This window comes from Grampus griseus (assembly GCF_964374135.1).
Source record: "Grampus griseus genome assembly, chromosome: 6".
Lineage (NCBI taxonomy): Eukaryota > Metazoa > Chordata > Mammalia > Artiodactyla > Delphinidae > Grampus > Grampus griseus.
The window spans coordinates 104,699,364-104,721,198 of record NC_139000.1 but is presented as its reverse complement, the minus strand read 5'-3'; the positions used below and the strand labels follow the sequence as shown (position 1 = coordinate 104,721,198).

At 35.5% G+C, this 21,835-nt stretch overlaps 1 protein-coding gene across 3 annotated transcripts in view; it reads right to left on the bottom strand.

Moving 5' to 3' along the window:
• FZD3 (frizzled class receptor 3) overlaps window positions 1-21,835 on the bottom strand; it is a gene marked incomplete at both ends in the record, with an annotated part of 79,873 nt that overhangs the window by 49,214 nt on the left and 8,824 nt on the right. For 2 of the 3 annotated variants that reach the window (XM_082655842.1, XM_082655843.1), the window contains 2 exons: window positions 4,533-5,550; window positions 11,610-11,806. In XM_082655842.1, coding sequence (XP_082511968.1) covers window positions 4,533-5,550; window positions 11,610-11,806 — 1,215 coding nt within the window. The remainder of the gene's footprint in view (window positions 1-4,532; window positions 5,551-11,609; window positions 11,807-21,835) is intronic. The other variant, XM_082655844.1, reaches the window with a different exon arrangement.

The window sequence follows — 21,835 nt, the reverse complement described above, 5'->3', positions numbered from 1 at the left end:
CCCGGACTGGGGCACGAACCCATGTCCCCTGCATCGGCAGGCGGACTCCCAACCACTGCGCCACCAGGGAAGCCCAACAGAGGGTTTTTACAGGAGGATATACCAGCCCTTTCAAAGAACAGACAGACCCTATTTATTGTAAAAACTGTTTCAATGAATAGAAGAAAAAAACCTCATTTTATGAAGCTATTATAACCTTGACACCAAAAAGGAAAAGGACAGGGCAAGAAAAGCAAAATGACCACAATCTATATCACTCATGAGTATAGATGGAAAAATCTTAAATAAAACATAAGAATTGGAAAGCAAACAAGATATGAATTTGTCCTTATTTGCAGACAAGAGGATTTCTACAAAGAATATCTAAGAGAACCGATATGCAGTTAGAACTAACGGAAGAGTGTAGCAGGGACGCTCAATATAAGGTCAATATGCAAAAATCAGTGGCATTCTTGTACACCAGCAATAACCAAATGAGAAGTGTAATACAGAAAAGACCTCATTCACAACTGCAACAAAAACTGTATGGTACCTATGAACAAATGAATGAATACATACATAAAGAAAGAAACTAAAAGATACTAAAACTCAGTATTACAAAGATAGCAATTTCTCCCAGATTCATTTAAAACCTAAAACAATTTCAATAAAAATCCGAAGTGTTTTTCATGGATAAATTATTCTAAAATTCATATAGAAAAGTGCCAAGATGGTTAAAATAATTTTGAAGAAGAATAAGGTAGAGGAAATGTGGAATTGTTACAAGGTTATACAAACAGACCAGTGCACAAAAGAGAGAGCCTAAAAATGGAACTTGTATACTATAGCCGTTGCATTACAGTTCAGATGGGCTATTTGATAAATGGTGCAAAAAGCATACTGCTTATTCATATGAAAAAATAAAATTATGTTACTCATAACATACATAAAAATAAATTTCAAGGGATTAGAGCTATGAATCAAAACATCAAATTTTAAAAACTGCTAGAAAAAATATGGCAGACCATTTTTATGACTTTGAGAGGCAGGGAAGGATTTCTTAAAACACAAAAGGCAGAGAAAACACAAAGTGAAAAGACAAGGTACAGAGCAGAATAAGATACCTGCAATGCAAACAACTGACAAAGAATTAAAACAACAATAACAACAAAAGGCAAATAACCTAACAGAGCAATGGACAACAGTAACAAACAGGCAAATCACAGAAGAGAAACCCCAAATAGCCAATAAAAATATGAAAACATACTGAACCTTATGAGGAATAAGGGAAATAAAAATCATGGTAGACTTGAGACATTGTTTCAAAGGTTGGCAAAAAGCTAAAAGCCTGAGAACACCAAGATGGGGAGAAATGGGGAATTCATACTCTATACTGGGAGTGTAAATTAAAATAACCACTTGAGTTGAAGATGCATATATGTTACAATTCCACAATTACACTTTTGGGTATACAGCCCATGGAAATTCTTGGTCATGTACAAGGAAGACAGGTATTACAACAGCAAAAAAACTTGAAAACTATATGTCTGTCCATCAACAAAATAATGAGTGAACAAACAGCAGTATATTTATACATTAGATTACTGCAGTTAAAATGGACAAGTTAGTGGTACACATATCGGCATACATATTCTCAAAAACTTAAAACAAATATAGCATTTCCTAAAGTTTGGTATTGGATGGTTTAAAAAAACATTTATATATGTATGTATGTGTGTGTGTATACATATCAATAACAGCAGCAACAATAAATGAAAAAAATGAACAATAGAGCTAACATTTGAGCACTCATTATGTAGAAGGCACTCTTCTTCTAAGTGTTTGCATGTAGACTCCTAAATACAACCCTAGTAGACAGATTCTACTACTATTTGTATCTAATATGATTACTCTTTCATTACTATTAGATTCTATTACTCATTTTACAGATGAGGAACTGAAGTAGAGAGAGATGAAGCTGATCTAAGGTTATAAAACTAGTAAATAATGAGAGTTAGATATGAAGCCAGTATTCCTAACCCAGACTTTACAGCTTAATAACTATGCTACTGTTATTATACCATTCTCTATTCTTTTTAGGATGTTGGAAATCCAACATTATTTCTGTAAGTTGGAAATAAAAAATCACTTTTAACCTATGACTATAAAGAGATGCATACACACACATTTTTGTGCAACTCAAACTGGTTCTAAAGATGCTAAAAGAATTCTAGGAATGTCTTGAAAATAGCAGCAGCCCAACTATTCTAATTTACTAATTTACATGTTTGAGGTTTGGTATGTTTCAGATCATTATTTCAGAGCGAGACATTATTTGTTCAATAGCCCTAAGACAATATATATTTGGAATCCTAGAAACCTTACATTGAGAAGCGCACAATGTAATTCAACCATCTCTTTCACTCTCGTTAGGGGCAAAATTTGATTACTTAGCTTCAGGTCTGAAACCTCACATTAAGAGTTTTAATAAGTAATTCTGTCAAGAAGTGTAATACAATTTCAATTATTCATTTTTTCTGGTCTTTCAATTATGAGTTGTTTTTTTAAAAGCCAGTAGCTAATATTTATACAATAAAATTAATTTTGTATTGGACTATTTATACCACAAAATAAAAAAGGGGGAATTGGCATTCTCAGTCATCAAATATTTATGAGCATCGACTATGTGCAAATCACACACTCCTTGTCTGCAGTACCACTGTTACCATTTCTTAAAAAATGTCTTTTCGGGGCTTCCTCGGTGGCGCAGTGGTTAAGAATCTGCCTGCCAATGCAGGGGACACAGGTTCGATCCCTAGTCCGGGAAGATCCCACATGCCACAGAGCAACTAAGCCCATGCACCACAACTACTGAGCTTGTGCTGTAGAGCCTACGAGCCACAACTACTGAGCCCACGTGCCACAACTACTGAAGCCCGTGTGTCTAGAGCCCGTGCTCTCCGTGACAGGAGAAGCCATGACAATGAGAAGCCCACGCACCACAACGAAGAGTGGCCCCCGCTCGCCACAACTAGAGAAAGCTCACGCACAGCAAAGAAGACCCAACACAGCCAAAAATGAAAACAAATAAATTTATAAAAATAATATATGTATTTTAAAAAAAAAGTCTTTTCGAACTTCCCTGGTGGTGCAGTGGTTAAGAATCTGCCCACCAACGCAGGGGACACGGGTTTGAACCCTGGTCCAGGGAGATCCCACATGCCATGAAGCAACTAAGCCCGTGCGCCACAACTACTGAGCCTGCGGGTCTAGAGCCTGCAAGCCACAAGTACTGAGCCCACGAGCCTAGAGCCCGTGCTCCGCAACAAAAGAAGCCACCACAATGAGAAGCCTGTGCACTGCAACGAAGAGTAGCCCCCGCTTGCCACAACAGAAGGCGCGCGTGCAGCAACAAAGACCCAACACAGCCAAAAATAAATAAATGAAATAAATAAATTTATTTTTAAAAAGTCTTTGCTTCTCAATCTACACATTCACATTCTCAATGCCATCATCTACTAACCTACAGAACGTGCTTTCAAAAAATATGAAAAAGAAGTTCTTGCTTTCAAAGAGTTCACTGTCTAGTAGGGAAAAGAGACAAGTAAACGTAAGTTATCTATAATGCATAAGTACTTTAATAAAGGTATTTAAAAGGTATTAGAGAAACGTAAGGGTTGGGGGAGATGAAAGGGTGGCTGGTGCACTTTGAGAACGGGGAAGCTGGAGCATAATGAACATGAGACACCAAGTGGAGGCAATTCTTTCAAGAAAACTTGTCTTAAAAGAAAGAAGAGAGGGTAATAGCTAGGAGCATAGGTTCTAGAGAGGTTTTAAGATGAGAGAGATAAATACTTAGCATCAATCCCTCTAAACTGCTTTCCTTGTTCCACACCTCTCCTAGAACTAAATCCAAGCGGAGTGTGAACAAGTCACTTAGTAATTCTAAGCCTCAAATGAGACAGATGTTTAAAAACTCTAAATTATAGAGGGAACCTGAATAAATGATCTCTAAAGTCCTCTCTAGATCTAAAATTCTATGATTCTATGATTATTTGATCTCTTTAAACTCAAAGGTAAAACACTTCAGTATGCCAAAAAGAAAAACCAAGACTATTTAAGAGATGAACTTGTTTGTACAACTGTGTCCTATTTTTTTTTTTTTGCAAAACTGTTAAAACAATCCTTATTCTGAATATCAGTAAAATTTCCACAGAAAGACACTGCCTTTTAATCAACAACTTCCCCTCAAACCTGCAGACTTCTAAATAATCAACAAGCAACTATTTTGGGATAACAGAAGTAAAGTGCTTAAAAGCCCACAGCTTGGACTTCTAAAAGTCACCTTTTAAAAGGAAAATGTTTATAGAAACATGTGTATGACATTCTTACTACAGTAAATTTGTTCATTATCTTCACTTTAAAATTTTAATGTACAGGTCGTTCATGAAGAGTTAAAAAAAGACAAAATAACAACAACAAAAAAACAATTAGCTAAGATTAGCTCTTTTCACTGTCACATATTCTGAAATTTAGAACAAGGTTTCCCTTACCTGATATGGACATGGAATGTGATATTCTCTGCAGCGTTCTTGTATCCATGTTGTTTCCCAGATGCCACGGTAAGCTTGCTCATAAAAGTAGCATCCAATTACAACCAAGAGTGGTACAAGATAAAGAATGCTGAAAACACCAATCCGGATCATAAACTTCACCAGTTTATCTTGGTTCTCCTTTTCTAATGGAATCTCAATTCGAACTCTGTTTAGGGATATGATGCCGGCTAAGAGAAGTGAAACCCCAACTACCACATACAGGCAGAGGGGTGCAAGAACAAAATACCTCAATGAATCAACATCGTAGAGGCCAACAAAACACACGCCACTGATATTGTCACCTTCAATTTTATTCATCGCTAAAAGGATGATAGTTAGAGTTCCAGGGATGCCCCACGCGCTGGCGTGAAATAGCAATGCCTTCTTCTCAATAGCTTCACTACCCCACTTTGGCACAGCTGCCAAGAACCACGTGATGGTAAGAATTACCCACCAAACGCTGCCAGCCATAGTAAAAAAATAGAGTACCATAAAAAGCATGGTACAGGCTTTATTATGAGATCCTTGTGTCACTGTGGAAGCTTTATATTGTGCAGGGCTAGATGCATTGCAGGCTACTCGGTCCTCAAGCAAAAACCCAATAAAGAAAATTAACGATACCATCATGTAGCAGACTGCATAAAATATAATAGGTCTTTCAGGATAACGGAATCTTGTGACATCAATCAAAAAAGTTAAAAAAGTAAATAATGTGGCAGAGAGGCAAATGATTGAAATCAATCCTATGAAATATCGAGCAAATGAAAGTTCTTCTCTCCTAAAGTACATATTTGGACAAGGAGGTGAACAATCACGCACGTGCAAAAAAGAATAGCCAAGATCAGGATCAATTTTCAACTCTCGGGGACACCAAAAACCATAGTCCCTCTGCACTGCCACTGGGGCTCCTTCAGTAGGATCTCCAGCTAAATTCAGATCCACAAGTCGAGGATACGGCTCATCACAATCTGGGAACCTAAAAATACAAGACGAGAACCATTTTTACTTATTGGGAACCTAATGATCTGGATTTCCAAATTTAGCACCTGTGGTGTATTCTTATGTCCTTGGAGCACATTACAATTAAGTGGAAGAAATAATGCAAATGGTCATATTTTGTTTGTGGGTCATAAAACTAGATTTTACACAGCTGACAAAAAAAAATGAAAAATTTATACTTAATTTTGTTTTGGCTTCAAAAATTACTCTTTATTAAAGTAGTCAGGCATAGCCATCAATAAATAGTGTATTTACATACTATTTATTTAGGACACACAGTTTAGAGTAAGATTTCAAAATATAAATTAAAAAAAATATATATATATAATATACATTAAAAAAAAGCTCCAACAGAATAGTAGCTAAAAGTTACTTCTTTCTAAAGTTTAATTACAATATAGTCCTCAATTTACCCTAGACTCAAATAGAACTTTCTTAAAAATAAGTGTTAAAAATCTTCCCTAATTGCATGGCCCAAAGTGTTTTGAGTTAGATTAGCACTAAAAATCCTTACAAGTGGCTTAGTTTTAGATCTTTTCTTCCCATTTAAAATTCACTCTCTGCTTACCATATTGGTTAATTAAAGTCCTCCTAAGGTCTCTAATGTCAACTAGTTCTTTCCTACCACTACTAATGTCTCTCCAATCCACTGCATTCTCTATTCCAGTTATTCTCGAACACTGACGTGCATGAGAAAAACTTAAGGTCATTTTAAAATACAAATTCTTGGTCCTCACCACCTCAAATCTTATTTCAGTATGCCTGTGTTAAGGCCAAAGAAATCTGCATTTTGACAATTTTCCAGACTTGAGAAAGCGTCATAACCATAGTACAGAAAAAACAGGGCTGTGCTGCAGACATACACTATTGAGAGTACTATTCTCATGAACTTCCTGCATCTTCAATTTTCTTGCCAGCATCAGTTTCTAAGCCTTCAGACTCCCACCAACTAGATATTTAGCAGTTATATGCATCAAATAGTTTCCAAGAAACTATCACTGATATTAAGTTTGCCATATATATGTATAACCTTACACTGAAGCTGATTAATCTTTTATTTTCTAATACAAACCATTTTCTTCACAGGGCTTGGATTATAAAGCCAAATGACAGAAACTTACTGCATGCAGGCATTTACTGGAATTCTACAGTATGCCAGGGCTTTAACAGAAAAAGACCCCAAAACCCAGGATCTCTATCCTTGAGTCCAAAAGGAGGCAAAAACTTGTAAACACAACACAAAATACAGCAGTGTGATATATGAAGCAATCAAAACTTATATAAAATATAAAAATGATATAAAGAAGGATTAATTATTTCAGGGGAAGAGGTTATGAAAGACTTCATAGAGTAAGACCCTCAACACAGGATCTCTGAATCAGTATTTGCCAGTATTGGCAGTATGGCAATCAGTATTCTAGCAAGAAACGGGAACAAAGGCACGGAGGTTTGAACAGGGTGTGTTTAGCATTGCTGGGGCATGAGGAGTGCATGAATTGTGATAGGAGATAAGGTTTGGAGAGGTAAGCACATTCCAGAAATATATGTGCATGTGTGTGTATGTATGTATGTATAAACATTGATATAAATATATCAATGGCTGTATCTGTATATCCAACTGCCAATTCACCATATACACACCCCTCACTCTTTAACCCTCCCAAAACCAAACTCTTGATTTCCACTCCTTAGTTTCTCCATTTCCACAAATGGTAATCCCATTCTTCTAGTCGCTCAGGCCAAAAACCTTACAGTCCTCCTTGAAACCCCTTCTCCCTCATATCCACCTCACAACCTACCAGCACTTCCTGTCATTCTACTTTGCGATGTTTCCAGAATCTGACCACTTTCCATTTCATCTACTGCGGCCACCCAGTCTGAGCCATTAGTACCTCATCCCTGGACTTGTGGAGTGGTTTCCAGTTTATCTCCAACTCCACACAAGAGCCAGAGTGATCCTTTAAAGACATGTCACTCCTGTGTTCATGATCATGTCTCTTCTGCTCAAAATTCTAATGGCTTCCCTTCTCACTCAGTCAAATCCAAATTCCGTAAGAGAGCTCTAAAGACCCACCCCCAGTCCTTTTCTGATCTTATTTCCTTCCCTTCTCCCTTACTCACTTGACTCCAGCCTCTTTGGTGTCCTGTGAATATACCAGCATGCTTCCACTTCAGAGCCTTTGCACTTGTTGCTCTGCTTCTTCTGCCTGGACTGTTCTTCCCTAGATATCTATATAACCTGTTCTCTCATTTCATTCAGATTCCTGTCTCACTGCCTCCTTATTGAAAAGGACTTCCTCAACATCTCCATAGAAAATAGAGTCCTTCTGCTTTCCCATATTGTATCACTATCACCTAACTCTATTCTTTCTTATTAACATTCATGACCATCTGACATTATCTATTTATTTATCTCCTACTACTACCACCACAACTAGAATTTTAGCTCCATAAGAACAGAGACTACGTTTTGTTCACTACTCACCTTCGCTATCTAGAATAGTGTCTAGCACACAGAAGACATCCAATTAATATTTGCTGAATTGATGATAAATTGAATAAATTTATCATATAGCCCTCATATAGTTGAATAAATATATTCATATAGCCCTCACCAAGTAATTAGAAAGATGACTAGAAGGAGTGTGGAAGACACTTGAGCTGGGCCAAAATGAGAGCAGAGATATCAGTTGAGCCATAACTAAAACCAGATAAGGCAGTGAGAATGAGACAGCTATGAAATTATTTAGATAAAAGCAACAGAATTTATAACTGGCTGGATGTGGGAGCTTAGGTCAATGAAGGAGGACTATGCCTTCCAGGAATAAAAAAAATGAGCAAGGAGTAAAATCAATTTTCGACATGTTAAAATTGAGGTATTTGAGACAAATTCAGGTTACCAGTGGCTGCTGGATATGCAGATTTGGAACTTAGCAGAAAGATGCCAAGGCTACAGACTTAGACTTAGGATCCATCAGCATATGAATAAGAATTAAAATCAGTGAGATGGGATTATCCAGGGAAAGCATGCAGAATCAAAAAAAACAGGAACAGAACTCTAAGAAACACCAGAAAGAGGAAGAGGATGCAAGAAAATAAATTGAAAAGGACTGGTCTGAGATGTAGCAGACCACAACAGTTCATGCAAAATGGTCTAATGGATTTTCAGGAAAGGAGGACAGGCTAAGGTTGAGGGGAATACGGGTCAAATACAGAATAAAGGTGAAATATGGGTTTGAAATGAGTGACATAGATTTGGCATAAGTGCTGAGGAGAATGAACAGAAATTTTCTTGTTGACCAAATTGGAAACTGACCAAAGACAAAGAGCAAATAGAGTTGCTATGGTTTAAAATGTCTATCAATAGGAAAATGGATAAGCAAAATACAGTATATTTATACAATGGAAGACTACTCAGCAAGAAAAAGCACTACTGATGAACACAAGAACATATTAATGAGTCTTGAAAATAGAGCAAAGAAGGGCAATCTCAACCTGAGCAAAAGAAGAGTTACACAACAAGTACATATTGTATGACTCCATTTGTATGAAGTTCTAGAATAGACAAAGTAATTATTGATACTTTGGAAGGATGTTAAACAGTAGTTTCTTCCAGAGGATGGTATAGACAAGGATTGACCATCAAGGAGCATGAGGGCATGAGGTAATGGTAATGATGATGTTCTACATCTTTCTGAGGATTTGGCTTACTCAGGTGCAGGCACTTGTCAAAACTCAGATATCTTTAGATTTGTGCATTTCCTTGTAAAGTTTTAAACTGAAAGAAAAAACTGTAGACAAATGTTGAATTCTAGTTAGTGAAAGACCTGATAAAATATTTGTGAGGGCAATAACTGTTGTCTCTAATTTACTTTGAAATACAAAGAATAAGGTAGATTAATGGATCAATAGAGGGATGGACAAATGTGAAAAGCAAACATAATAAAACAATGGTAGAGATCTGGGGTAGTTAAAAAAAAAAGTTGCTATGGTTTAAATCATTAAATATGCAACATAATTAATTTGTAAGAAATTAGTTGAGCTGGAGATCTGAACAAGTACAGTGGAAGGAATGAGTTGAAACTGCTAGCAAAAGTATTACTTTATGTGATGGACCACAAAGCTTAACCTAAGTAAGAAAATAAGTAAGATCAAGAAGGGAGCTATAAGGGGCGTGGGGGAGAACCCAAAAGTCTGAGGGTGTCCATGAAGTTGAAAAACAGGTACAGTAGGAACAAGGATATGAGAGATGTGGAAGAATGAAATGTTATTATGAAAGATTGGTTTGCCAGAATTTAAGAGTTAGACAATCCCAGGCAATACTGAGGACATAAAACAGATTTAACCCTATCAAAACAAATAAACATAGATCATAATGACACTTCTATACTTGTATAAAACCTATTAAAATAAAAAGACCACTAAACAATAGGAGTTAGATACAAAAAACATAAAATAGGGTTCCTGCCCAGGTAATTCATAACTGTTGTTATAAATACCAAGAAATCTACAAACTTCTGAAAGCGGGACTATAAATATTACCAGGTTTTGGGGAGAAAGTGGATGAAGGGTTTGATGGGGTAGATAAGAGAGTGTGTTAAATAGGTGGGAAATAGAGCAGACAAATATGAGAAAGCAAAATGCCAGTGAACTGACTACAAGTAACTAATACATGTTTTATTAAGTTCTTCCATCTGTCAAATGAGAGTAACAACATGTGCCTTTCACCTGTCTCCAAGGGCTACTGTCATATGATAAACAAATTAATTTTAAACATGAAGGAGAAAAAAGTGTTCTGTGCAGCACTGCCCATAATAGCAAAAACCTAGAAGTAACTTAAATGACCATCAGTAGGAGATGGCTAAATAACTATAGGATGGTAATACAATTGGCCATTATACAGCAATTAAGAGGAATGAACCAGAGTTACAGATATAAACACAGATACATGTAAAAAAAATTTAATGTTGTTTATGGATATGTATATATGTAGTAAGAGTATAAAAACAAAGATAGGAATGATTAACAACAAATTCAACATAATGATTATCTCATCTCTGGGGAGAGAAGAAGGAAATGCAATCAAGATGGGTACTAAGAAAGGAAACTTCAACTCTATCTGTACTGTTTTATTTCTTAAAAAAAGAAATCTGGGGACTTCCCTGGCAGTCCAGTGGTTAGGACTCGGGTGCTCTCACTGACAGGGCCCTGGGTTCAATCCCTGGTTGGGGATCTAAGATCCCAAAAGTCATGTGGTACAGCCAAAAAAAAAAAGGAAAATCTGAAACAAACATTGCAAAATAGTAAGATTGGACAAAGCTAGGTAATAAGAGTTATATAAGTGTTCATCTTATTCTTTATCCTTGAAACTCTAAGAATACAAAAGGCACAACATTATTATACAAGAAATACAGTATTACTACTGTATATGTTATAACTAATAATAATGTTCTCTCGTACCAATCTATAACACTGTCTGGTAAATATCCTCAAACCTTTAGGAAATGCTTACAATCTATATATTGGAAGTGATTTGAAAAGTATCTGACATTTTCTCTGTCTGGGTATATTAATACATGACAAAAACGGAACTGACAGGACTACTGTAGTCATTAACACATTTAAATCATAAAGATATTTGAGTCCCATTAAAATCATTAAACATATTTAATAATGAGGTAACAAATGATTATATTCTCTATATTTTCTAATTTTTTAATAAATGGCATTACTTTTATAACCAGAAAAAATCTGTAAGGGAGAGAAATCAACAAGCAATATCTTGATTATGTTTTTCTTAATTTGATTATTTAAAAAATTTCTTCATAGAATGTTTTTCTTTTCCCATCTTTTTCATTTAGTGCTTCCAAATTCCTAAGGAAATGAACAGCTCTGAGGCCATGAAACTGCTGTTCACAATTATGACTAATATACACACTTCAAAAAAGTTCTTAAAAACTGATGAACCAGAAGACAAATAATTTTAAATATACTGCAACATAAGTAATGGTCCATGAAAATCTATGATTTTCGCACCTACTGCATTCCATATCTTCAGGCCAAGGAACACCAAACATCTCCATGAGCTTCGAACACTCACTGTAAGCCCGTTGACAGAGCCTACGGCAGGGAAGTGTGACACGTCCGTATTCCATACAAATAGGAGCGTAGAGTGCACAAAGAAATGGCCGGAAATCCCGAGAACAATCCAAATTCACCATAGGGTGGAATGGCTAGGAGAAAGTTAAAATCAAATCATTAGATAAAGAGTTGCATACAAGTTAAAGTTTTCTACATATAATACGGCAATATTCTTTTTTTTTTAAATCTGTTTTAGAAGATTTCTGAAGGCAATTAAAATTTTCTAAAGGGGAGGGAGTTTGTTTTTTTCAACGAAACCCTCTTAGCCCTATCCCTGGAGATTCTGATTTGGTTAAGTATGAGGTGTATCCCAGAATCTATACATATTTTAATTGTTACAGGTGATATTAATGAAAAGGCCTGGCTGAGAACCATTAACAACAATATGATGCATTTTACATAGAAAAATCCACAAAAGATATGTGTCAAACGCTCAGAAGTGTGATTAGTGCTTGGTGATAGGATTACAAGAGATTTAAATTTTCTTCTTTTTATGTATTTCAATTTCTATATTTTCTTCAATTGACGTGTATCAATAGGAGAGAGAGGACAAGAAGTGAAAGGAAAGGGTGGGGGAGGAAGAGAAGTAGTTATACACAGTAGTACATATTTTGAGGGTGGGAGGTAGTAAGAGATCTCACTTTGGTCTTACATTTTCTTTTTCTTTGTACATTAAAATAATTCTTTTTAAAAAACGGGAGTTCTTTCAACTCTGAAATCACATGATGTAAACAGAGCTCACAATGTTAAGCTGATATTAAGGAAACAAAAAGAAAAAACAGTGGCCCCAAACATAAAACCATACTAAAATCATCATTATAACCATAGGAATAGATCAATTATCCCAAGAAATGTGCATCTAGGCTTTTGACTACCAAATATCTTTTCCACTTGTTTATATAACAGTTTCAGAGTCACTGCTGATTTTGAACTGATAACAGATGTTCTCACCACCAGGCCTTTCCATTAAGACTCAATCAACTTATTCTACATCGATATAAAACATTTTCCAGAGTCCTTCTATACACAACACAGTCAGAAAACCAAGTCTCTTAAAGAAACTGGTGTCAAAGAAGTTAACTATAATGGATGTGATAACTGATATATAACAATAAACTATATGTGACTATCACTTCCAAGTAGGAACAGGTAATTTGTGTTAAATCAATGTTTCCATCAAGAACAACTTCAAAATACAGGAAAGAAAGTTTTAAAAATACCTATTTAAAGCTATTAGAGAAGTAGTGAAGGAAAAGAACTAGACAGACCAAGAATCTAGAGAGCTCGGAAGCATGGAGTGGTGGTCTGATAAGTGCAGCCACTTTTCCAAGGAGGTATCTGTTGAATCTGGGTATAAGGCAAGAAGCTGAGAATCAAGCCTAGGCTGGTGCTAGAGAACCAAGAAACCAGCAGAGCTCTGGTAGTCTTGCAAGACTAGAAATAATACATGTATATGTATAACTGAATCACTTTGCTATACACCTGAAACTAACACAACATTGTTAATCAACTATGCTCCAATTAAAAAAAAAAGACTACAGACAAAATGAGAAACAAAAGGAACAGATGGGTGAAAAGGGGAAGTACCTAGAATTGGGCCTGACAAAGAGCCAGTTTTCCCTTCAAGATATTTGAAAATTCTGAAGCTACACAGGGAAGGAGGCTAGGAAGCTAAGAAGAAAGCTCTGAAAAGCAGAGTGGAGATTTTGGAAGTTTTATCAGTATGAGGAAACATGAATTAGAGGTTCAAGTCTTGCCAGGGGAAGTGGGAAATGAACATACCACACTCTCAGCTGGAAGCCCCTGAGTGACTACACTTCAGTAGCAAGGGCAAATGACAGGGAGGCAGAGACCTATGAAAAATGAAACCCAGCCTCAACTCAGCTCAGTCCCTCACTGAATTAAGGTGATCAGCCCCCATTTATCTGCTAAGCAGAAGAAAGGGTGAGCTTTCTCTGGAGTAGTAATATAACATCATGTAGAAGCTCACCAATATTTTGTAATGTCTACTACTCAATAAAAAATACTAGGCATTCCAAGAGACAGGACCATATGACTGAAAAACAAAAGAAAAAATTACAGTGTTTTGGTAATCCCAGCTATTGGACTTAGTAGACAAGACTGTATATAAGAAATATGTTCAAGAAAATAAAAGATGAAGAATTCCAGAAAATTGGAATCTATCATAAGAGGAACCAAAGAGAAATTTTATAAGTGTAATACATAAATGCTGAAATTAAGAACTTATTAGATATGTCAGAAGATAGAACTGGAAGAATGGAAAACAAGGCAATAGGAAATATCCAAACAGAAGCACACAGATCAAAAAATACTGAAAAATACAGAAAAGAGCATAACAGACGCGTAAAACACATGAAAAAAATCTAAAATATGCATAACTGAAACCTCAAAAGAGGAAAGAGGGAATGAGCAGAGGCAATATATTAAAAGATGATGGCCAAGGATTTGTCAAAACTGATTAAAGACAACAACCCACAGATTCAAAAAGTTCTGCAAATCCCCAGAAGAATAAATATAATTAAAAAAAGACACCTAAGCATATCTCATTTAAATTGCTGAAAACCAAAGAAAAACATCTTAAAAGCAGCCAGTGGGAAAAAAGACACCTTACCTTCAACAGAACAACTGTTGTTGGACTTTCGAATACTATAAAACAACAGAATGACTACTTAAAGAGCTGAGAGAAAACAACTGCTCACCATAACTCTATGGCCAGCAAAAATACCCTTTATAAGTGAAGGCAAAGTAAAGACATCTTCAGACAGACAAAAAACTGAGAAAACTAGTCACTAGCAAACCTGCACTAGAAGACAAAAGAAAAATAATCTAAGATGAAAATTCAAAAGGAATTAAAAGCAACAAAAGAGGTGAATATGTGGGAAAATATAAATATTCTCTGTATAAACAAACAATAATGGGGGCTTCCCTGGTGGCACAGTGGTTAAGAATCCGCCTGCCAATGTAGGGGACAGGGGTTCGAGCCCTGGTCCAGGAAGATCCCACATGCTGCGGAGCAACTAAGCCCATGCACCACAACTGCTGAGCCTGCGCTCTGGAGTCTGCAAGCCACAACTACTGAAGCCTGTGAGCCTAGAGATCATGCTCTGCAACAAGAGAAGCCACTGCAATGAGAAGCCCGCGCACTGCAATGAGAAGTCTGTGCACCGCAATGAAGAATGGTCCCTGCTCACTGCAACTAGAAAAAGCCCGCATGCAGCAACAAAGACCCAACGCAGCCAAAAATAAATAAATAAATAAAATAATTTTTTAAAAAACCCAATGCAGAGACAAAAATATGAAAAGTTTAAAAAATAAACAAATGAAAATAATGTCTTAAAATACATACAAAATACATGTAAATTAATATGTGTAATAATAAAATGATAAAGACGGGGGTCAGAGGAAGACTAATGGGAGAGTGATCGAAGTTATTATTTTTACTATAATACTATAAGCCAAGGGTACATATAATTTCTAGGGTAAGCAATAAAAGAATGCACAACTAACAAGGTAATAAAGAGAAATAGAACAATACAAAAGAAGTCAAGACAGCAGAGAAAAAAGAATACAAAACAGTTTGGAAAAATTGAAATCAAGTAATAAGATAGTAGATATTAACCCAAGTACATCACTAATTGCATTATATATAAATGGCCTAAAGACTATGTAAAAGAGTAAAGTTGTTTGACTAGGTACAAATCAAATCAAAACAAAACAAAAAAAACCCTATGCCGTTTACAAAGACACGTTTTTCAATATAAGGATAGAGATAGGTTAAAACTAAAAAAACGGCAAACAATAAACAATGAAAGAACCAACCAAAAACAAGACTACACTTTATGACAAGGAGTGTTCCCAGAGATAAAGAAGGTCATTTCTTAAAGACAAAATAAAAGAATCAATTCACCATGACTAAAAAGTAAATCTAAACATATATGTACCACTTAACACAGCTTTAAATTATTTTAATAAAAAACAGAAGTAAAATGGGACATACACAAATCCACAATCAGAGTGAGTTTGATACACTTCTCTCAATAAGAAGAGTGAGACAAAAATTCTATGAGAATACAGAAAATCTAAACAAGTCAATTAGAAACTTGACCTAAACAACATATTTATAATCATGGCACCCAACAATGAGTGGAACCTATTTAACATACACATGGAATCTTTACCAAAACTGGCCATATTGTAAGTCCTAAAATAAGCCACAAAAAACTTCTTAGTACTAAAACCATTCAGACTGTTCTATGACTAAAATGGAATTAAGGTAGATATCAATTACAAAAAGAACCCTAGAAAATACCCAACTGTTTGGCTGTTTGGAAATTAGACAAAAAAACTTCTAAATAACTCATAATCAACAAAGGAAATCATAATTGAAATTTAAATTGTATATAATTATATATATTACATTTTAATGTTTATATATATGTATAATCTACATTTAGAATTAAGTAGTAAAGACAATAAGTAAAATGTCAGCAAAAGCTATACTCAGAGGAAATTTATAACCTGATATGCATATGTCAGAAAATAAGAAAGCCTGAAAAACAACCAATGGTAAGCTCCATCTCAAGAAGCTGGAAAAAGAATGGCCAATCAAACCTAGAGAAAGTAGAAAAAATGCAATAATTAGTAAAAGAGGAAAAAACCCACAAATTACCAATATCAGGAATGAAGGACAGAAAATTACTACAAATATAATGAGGATACTATAAATAATAAATTCGACATGTTAGGATGACATGAACTAATTCCTTGGAAAAAGATCACAATTTACCAAAAATCATAAAAGAAGAAATATAAAATCTAGTTTTCTATCAACATTTATGAAGAAATTTAAGCCACCATTAGAAACTATCCCCCCAAAAAAACTCCAAGCCAAGATGGTTTCACTAGAAAAAATTTATCAAACGTTTAAGGAAAAAGTTACAGCAATCATATACAAACTCTTCCCCAAAAAAGGAAACTTTCTCAACTCACAAAACCAGCATAATTTTTATAACAAAACCCAACAGGGACTATATAAGAAAGGAAAATCACATTTCATGACCATAGATGTAAAAATCATATCCCAAATTAGTAAATTAATCCAGAACAATATAAAAAAGAATAATATATCACACCAAATAAAGTTTTGTTCCAAGGATACAATGCTGGTTAACATTTGAAAAATCAGTTAATGCAATTAATGGCATTCACAGAAAAAGGGCAGGAAATCACACAATCTATTCAACAGAGGCAATAAAAGCATTTGATGAAATCCAACACCCATTTATTATGAAAACTCTTAACAGACTAAGAAGGGAATTTCCTCAATCCTATAGAAAGCATATACATCAAACCATAGCAAACCTCATACCTTGTAGTCAATGACTGAAAGCGTCCCCTGAGATCAAAGATGAGGCAAAAGTACCTGTTATCACCTATTAAACACTGTATTGGAAGTCCTCGCTAGAGCATCAAGAAGAAATAAAAGGTAAAGGATTAGAAGGAAAGAAATACAGAGAGCAGTTCTTCTGGGTTCCCTTACCCTGCTGTTCTCCACCCAGGAGCCCCTTCCTAATAAAGTCTCTTGCTTTGTCAGGGAAAAAAAGAAAGAAAGAAAGAAAGAAGAAATAAAAGGTATATGAACTGGAAAGAAACTGTCATTATACACAGATGACATGTGCTCCAGTTACCAAATTTGTATCTCTGTTCCAAACTCACCCTTCAACACATGCTCTGTGATAATGGATGGGATTCCTTTCATCATTTCTTTACATTGAACATGATTTTAAACTGTCTCAATAGTGTTGGAGAAATACTGCAGGATGAAGGGGGCTTCTCTTGTTGGTTGGGGCTGCTGCATAGTCAGCAGTGTAAATGTGAGGAAATCTATGCCCATGTGCCTAGAATGATCCTTCATCAACCTCACAGTCCCAGCCCAGCCTAGTAAACACCTTCCTGTAGCCCTCCCAAAATAGACACTGTAGGCTCAAGGCCTCCTGCCTGCAGCAGTGCCCTGACTCTCTCTATTTACCCAATAGTTGCCTATGCCCTGAAGGGTTACATTTGCTGATGGGAATGTAAAATAAGGCAACCACTAGAGAAAACAGTTTGGTGACTCCTCAAGAAGTTAAACATAAAATTACCACATGATCCAGCAATTCCACTCCTAGGAATATATCCAAAATAATTTAAAATCATGTTCAAGCAAAAATTTGTATATGAATGTTCATATCAGAGGAGCATTATTCATAATAACCAAAAAGAGCAAAATAAACCAAAAGCAAAGGGAAGGAAATAATAAAGAATAGAAATCAATGACACTGAAAACAAAGAAGGGCAATAGGAAAAAAAAAAAAAAATCACTCAACCCAAGAGCTGGTTCTTTGAAAATATCTGTAAAATTGATAGGCTTCTAGTAACAATGATTAAAAAAAGAATGAGAGAAAGGAACACAACTTACCAATATCAAGAATGAAAGAGGTTATCACTAGAGACTGCCGACATTAAAAATACAATAAGGAATATTACAAACAACTCTATGCACGTAAACTAGATGAAGTGGACCAATTCCTCAGAAGCCAGACTACCAAAACTCACCCAAGATGAAACTGATAATCTGAATAGTCTTCTAACTATTCAAGAAATTGAATCTGTATTTTAAAACCTCTTAAAAAAGATATCCAGGCCAGATGGTTTCACTGGTAAAATCTAACTAACAATTTTAAAAGAATACTAATTCTACACAATCTCTTCCAGAAAATAGCAGAGAACTAATCCCAACAAATTCTATGAAGTCAGGATTACTTAATATTAAAGCCAAAGATAATACAAAGGAAGAAAACTACAGATCAATACCCCCAGTGAACAAAATGCAAAAATCCTTAACAAAATAGTAGCAAATCAAGTCCAAAAATATATTAAAAGCATTATATACCACAACCTAGTAGGGTTTGTTCCAGAAATCCAAAGCTGGTTCCATATTCAAAAATCAATCAATGTAATCTACCAAATCAACAGGCTAATAACAAAGAAAAAAATCACATGATCATACCAAATGATGCAGAAAAAGCATTCATGATTTTCAAAAGTTTCCAGCAAAGTACATACAGAAAGTAACTGCCTCAACTTGATAAAGTACATATACAAAAACCCTACAGTTAACATCATACTTTGTGGTGAAACACTGGATTCCTACCTTTAAGATTGGAAACAAGGGAAGAATGCCTGCTCTCACCACTCTTACTCAGCATAGTACTGGAAGTCCTATCAGCACAATAAAACAAGAAAAAGAGGGGCTTCCCTGGTGGCGCAGTGGTTGAGAGTCTGCCTGCTAATGCTGGGGACATGGGTTCGAGCCCTGGTTTGGGAAGATCCCACATGTCACGGAGCAACTAGGCCCGTGAGCCACGACTACTGAGCCTGCGCGTCTGGAGCCTGTGCTCCTCAACAAGAGAGGCCGCGATAGTCAGAGGCCCGCGCACCACGATGAAGACTGGCCCCCGCGTGCCACAACTAGAGAAAGCCCTCGCACAGAAACGAAGACCCAACACAGCCAAAAATAAATAAATAAATATATTAAAAAAAACAAAAACAAGAAAAGGAAATAAAAAGTGTAGAGATTGGAAAAAGAAAAATGTCCCTATTTGCAGATGACATTACTATCTACATAGAATATCTCAAGGAATCTCAAAAAACACTTTTAAATTAGTTTAAAGAAAAAAGTATTCGTCCTAGAATTAATAAGTTCAACAAGGTTGCAGAATACAAGAAAAACATACCAAAAAATTGTATTTCTATATACAATTGCATTTTTATATATAATGAGCATGTAGAAACTAAGTTAAAACAATATATTTATAATCATTTATTTTTAAAAAAAGAAACACCTGGGTAAATGTCCAACAAGACATGTATAGGGCTTGTATGCTGAAAATTATAAAATGCTGATGAAATCAAGGAAGATACAAATAAATGGACAGATATACAGTTATACTGGTTTGCTAGGGCTGCTGCAACAAAGTCCCACAAACTGTGTGGCTTAAACAACAGAAATTCATTGTCTCACATTTCTGGAAGCTAAAAGTCTGAGATCAAGGTGTTGGCAGAGCCATGCTCCCCCTAAAGGTGCTAGGGAAGGATCTGTTCCAGGTATCTCTCCTAGCTTCTAGTAGTTCCTTGGCTTGTGGCAGCATAAATCCGATCTTCACACAGCATTCCCCCTGTGCCTCTTCACATATCTTCCCTCTATGTGTGCCTGTGTCCAAAATTCCCTTTTATAAGGACACCAGTCATACTGGAGTAGAAGTACCTCAGTACTCCACTACTCCAGACGCTATTTCCAAACAAGGTCACATTCTGAGGTACTGGGGGTTAGGGCTTATTAGGGGGACTCAAGTCAATCCATAACAACACTGTTCATGGACTGGAGACTCAACATGTAAGGGTGTCAATCTTCCCCCAAATGGTCCTTAGACTTAATGAAATTTCTGTCAAAAGCCAGCATGCTTTTAGTAGCTAAAGACAAGCTTATTCTAAAATTTATATTTAAAAAACAAAAGAAGTAGAATAACTGAAACAATTTTGAAAAAGAAAGTGGGAAAAATCATGCTCTCCAATTTTAAGACTTACTATATAGCTAACAGTAATCAAGACACTGTGGTATTGGTGGTAAAATAGACACAAAGATAAAACAGGACAGAATAGAGAACACAGATATAAATCCACACAAGAATAACCAACTCATTTTTCACAAAGAAGCAAAAGCAATTCAATGGTGGAAGGATAGATAGTCTGTTCAACAAATAGTGCTAAAGCTAGTGGATATTCACAGCCAAAAAAATGAAACTTACTTTACACAAATTAACTCAAAATTGATCATGGATTTAAACGTAAGACATAAAGCTATAAAACTTAAAAGAGAGAGAATCTTCCAGACCCAGGCTGAAGAGTTCTTAGAAATGACACCAAAATCACAGTCCGTAAGAGGGAAAAGAAATTGGTAAATAGAACTTCATTAAAATTTAAGACTTCTGTTTTCCTAAAGACCTTGTTAAAAGGATGAAAAGGCAAGCTATAGACCAGGATAAACTATTTACAAACCACATATCAAACAAAGGATTTGTATCTAGAATTTATAAAGAACTCTCAAAACTCAAAAGTAAAAAACAAATCAATTGAAAAATGAACTAAAGACATGAACATTTTATCAAAGAGAATATATGAATGGCATATGAAAAGATGTTCAATATCATTAGACATGAGGGAAATACAAATTAAAACCACATGAGATACCACATCATATTATAAAAGCTGAATAAAAAATAGTGAAAATAGTAAATGGTGGTAAGAATGCTGAGAAAGTAGATCTCTCATATACTGCTGGTGGGAATGTACAATGGTACACCTGCTATGGAAAATAGCTGAGCAGTTTCTTAAAAATCCAAACATATGCTTATCATATGATCCAGCAATCACACTGCTGGGCATTTATCCCCCCAAAAGGAAAACTTATGTCTGCACAAAAACCTGTACAGGAATGTTCATAACAGCTTTATTTGTAATAGCAAAGAGCTGGAAAAAACTCAGTATCTGTCAATGGATGATTAAACAAATTGCAGAACATCTATATAATGGAATACTACTAAGCAATTGAAAACAATGACTACTGATACATGCAACAACTTGTATGGATCTCAAGGGTATTATGCTAAATTAAAAAAAGCCAATCTCAAAAGATTATATATACTGTATGATTCTATTTATATAAATTCTTGAACTGACAAAATTATAGGGCTAGAGAACAAATTAATGGTTACTTGGAAATAGGAAAGGGGGGAGGGAGAAAGGAAGCACAAGGGAGTTCCTCGGTGGCACTAAAACAGTTCTGTATCTTAACCAAAGTGATGGCTACACAAATTTATACGTGTGATAGAACTGCAAAGACAATATACACACATGTACATGTGCATTCACAGACACAAAAATGACTACATGTAAAAACAGGTGAAATATGATAAGGGCTATAGATTGTACCAATGTTAACTTCCAGGTTTTGATACTGCATAATAGTTATATAAGATAGGAAGACTGGGGGAAAACTAGGT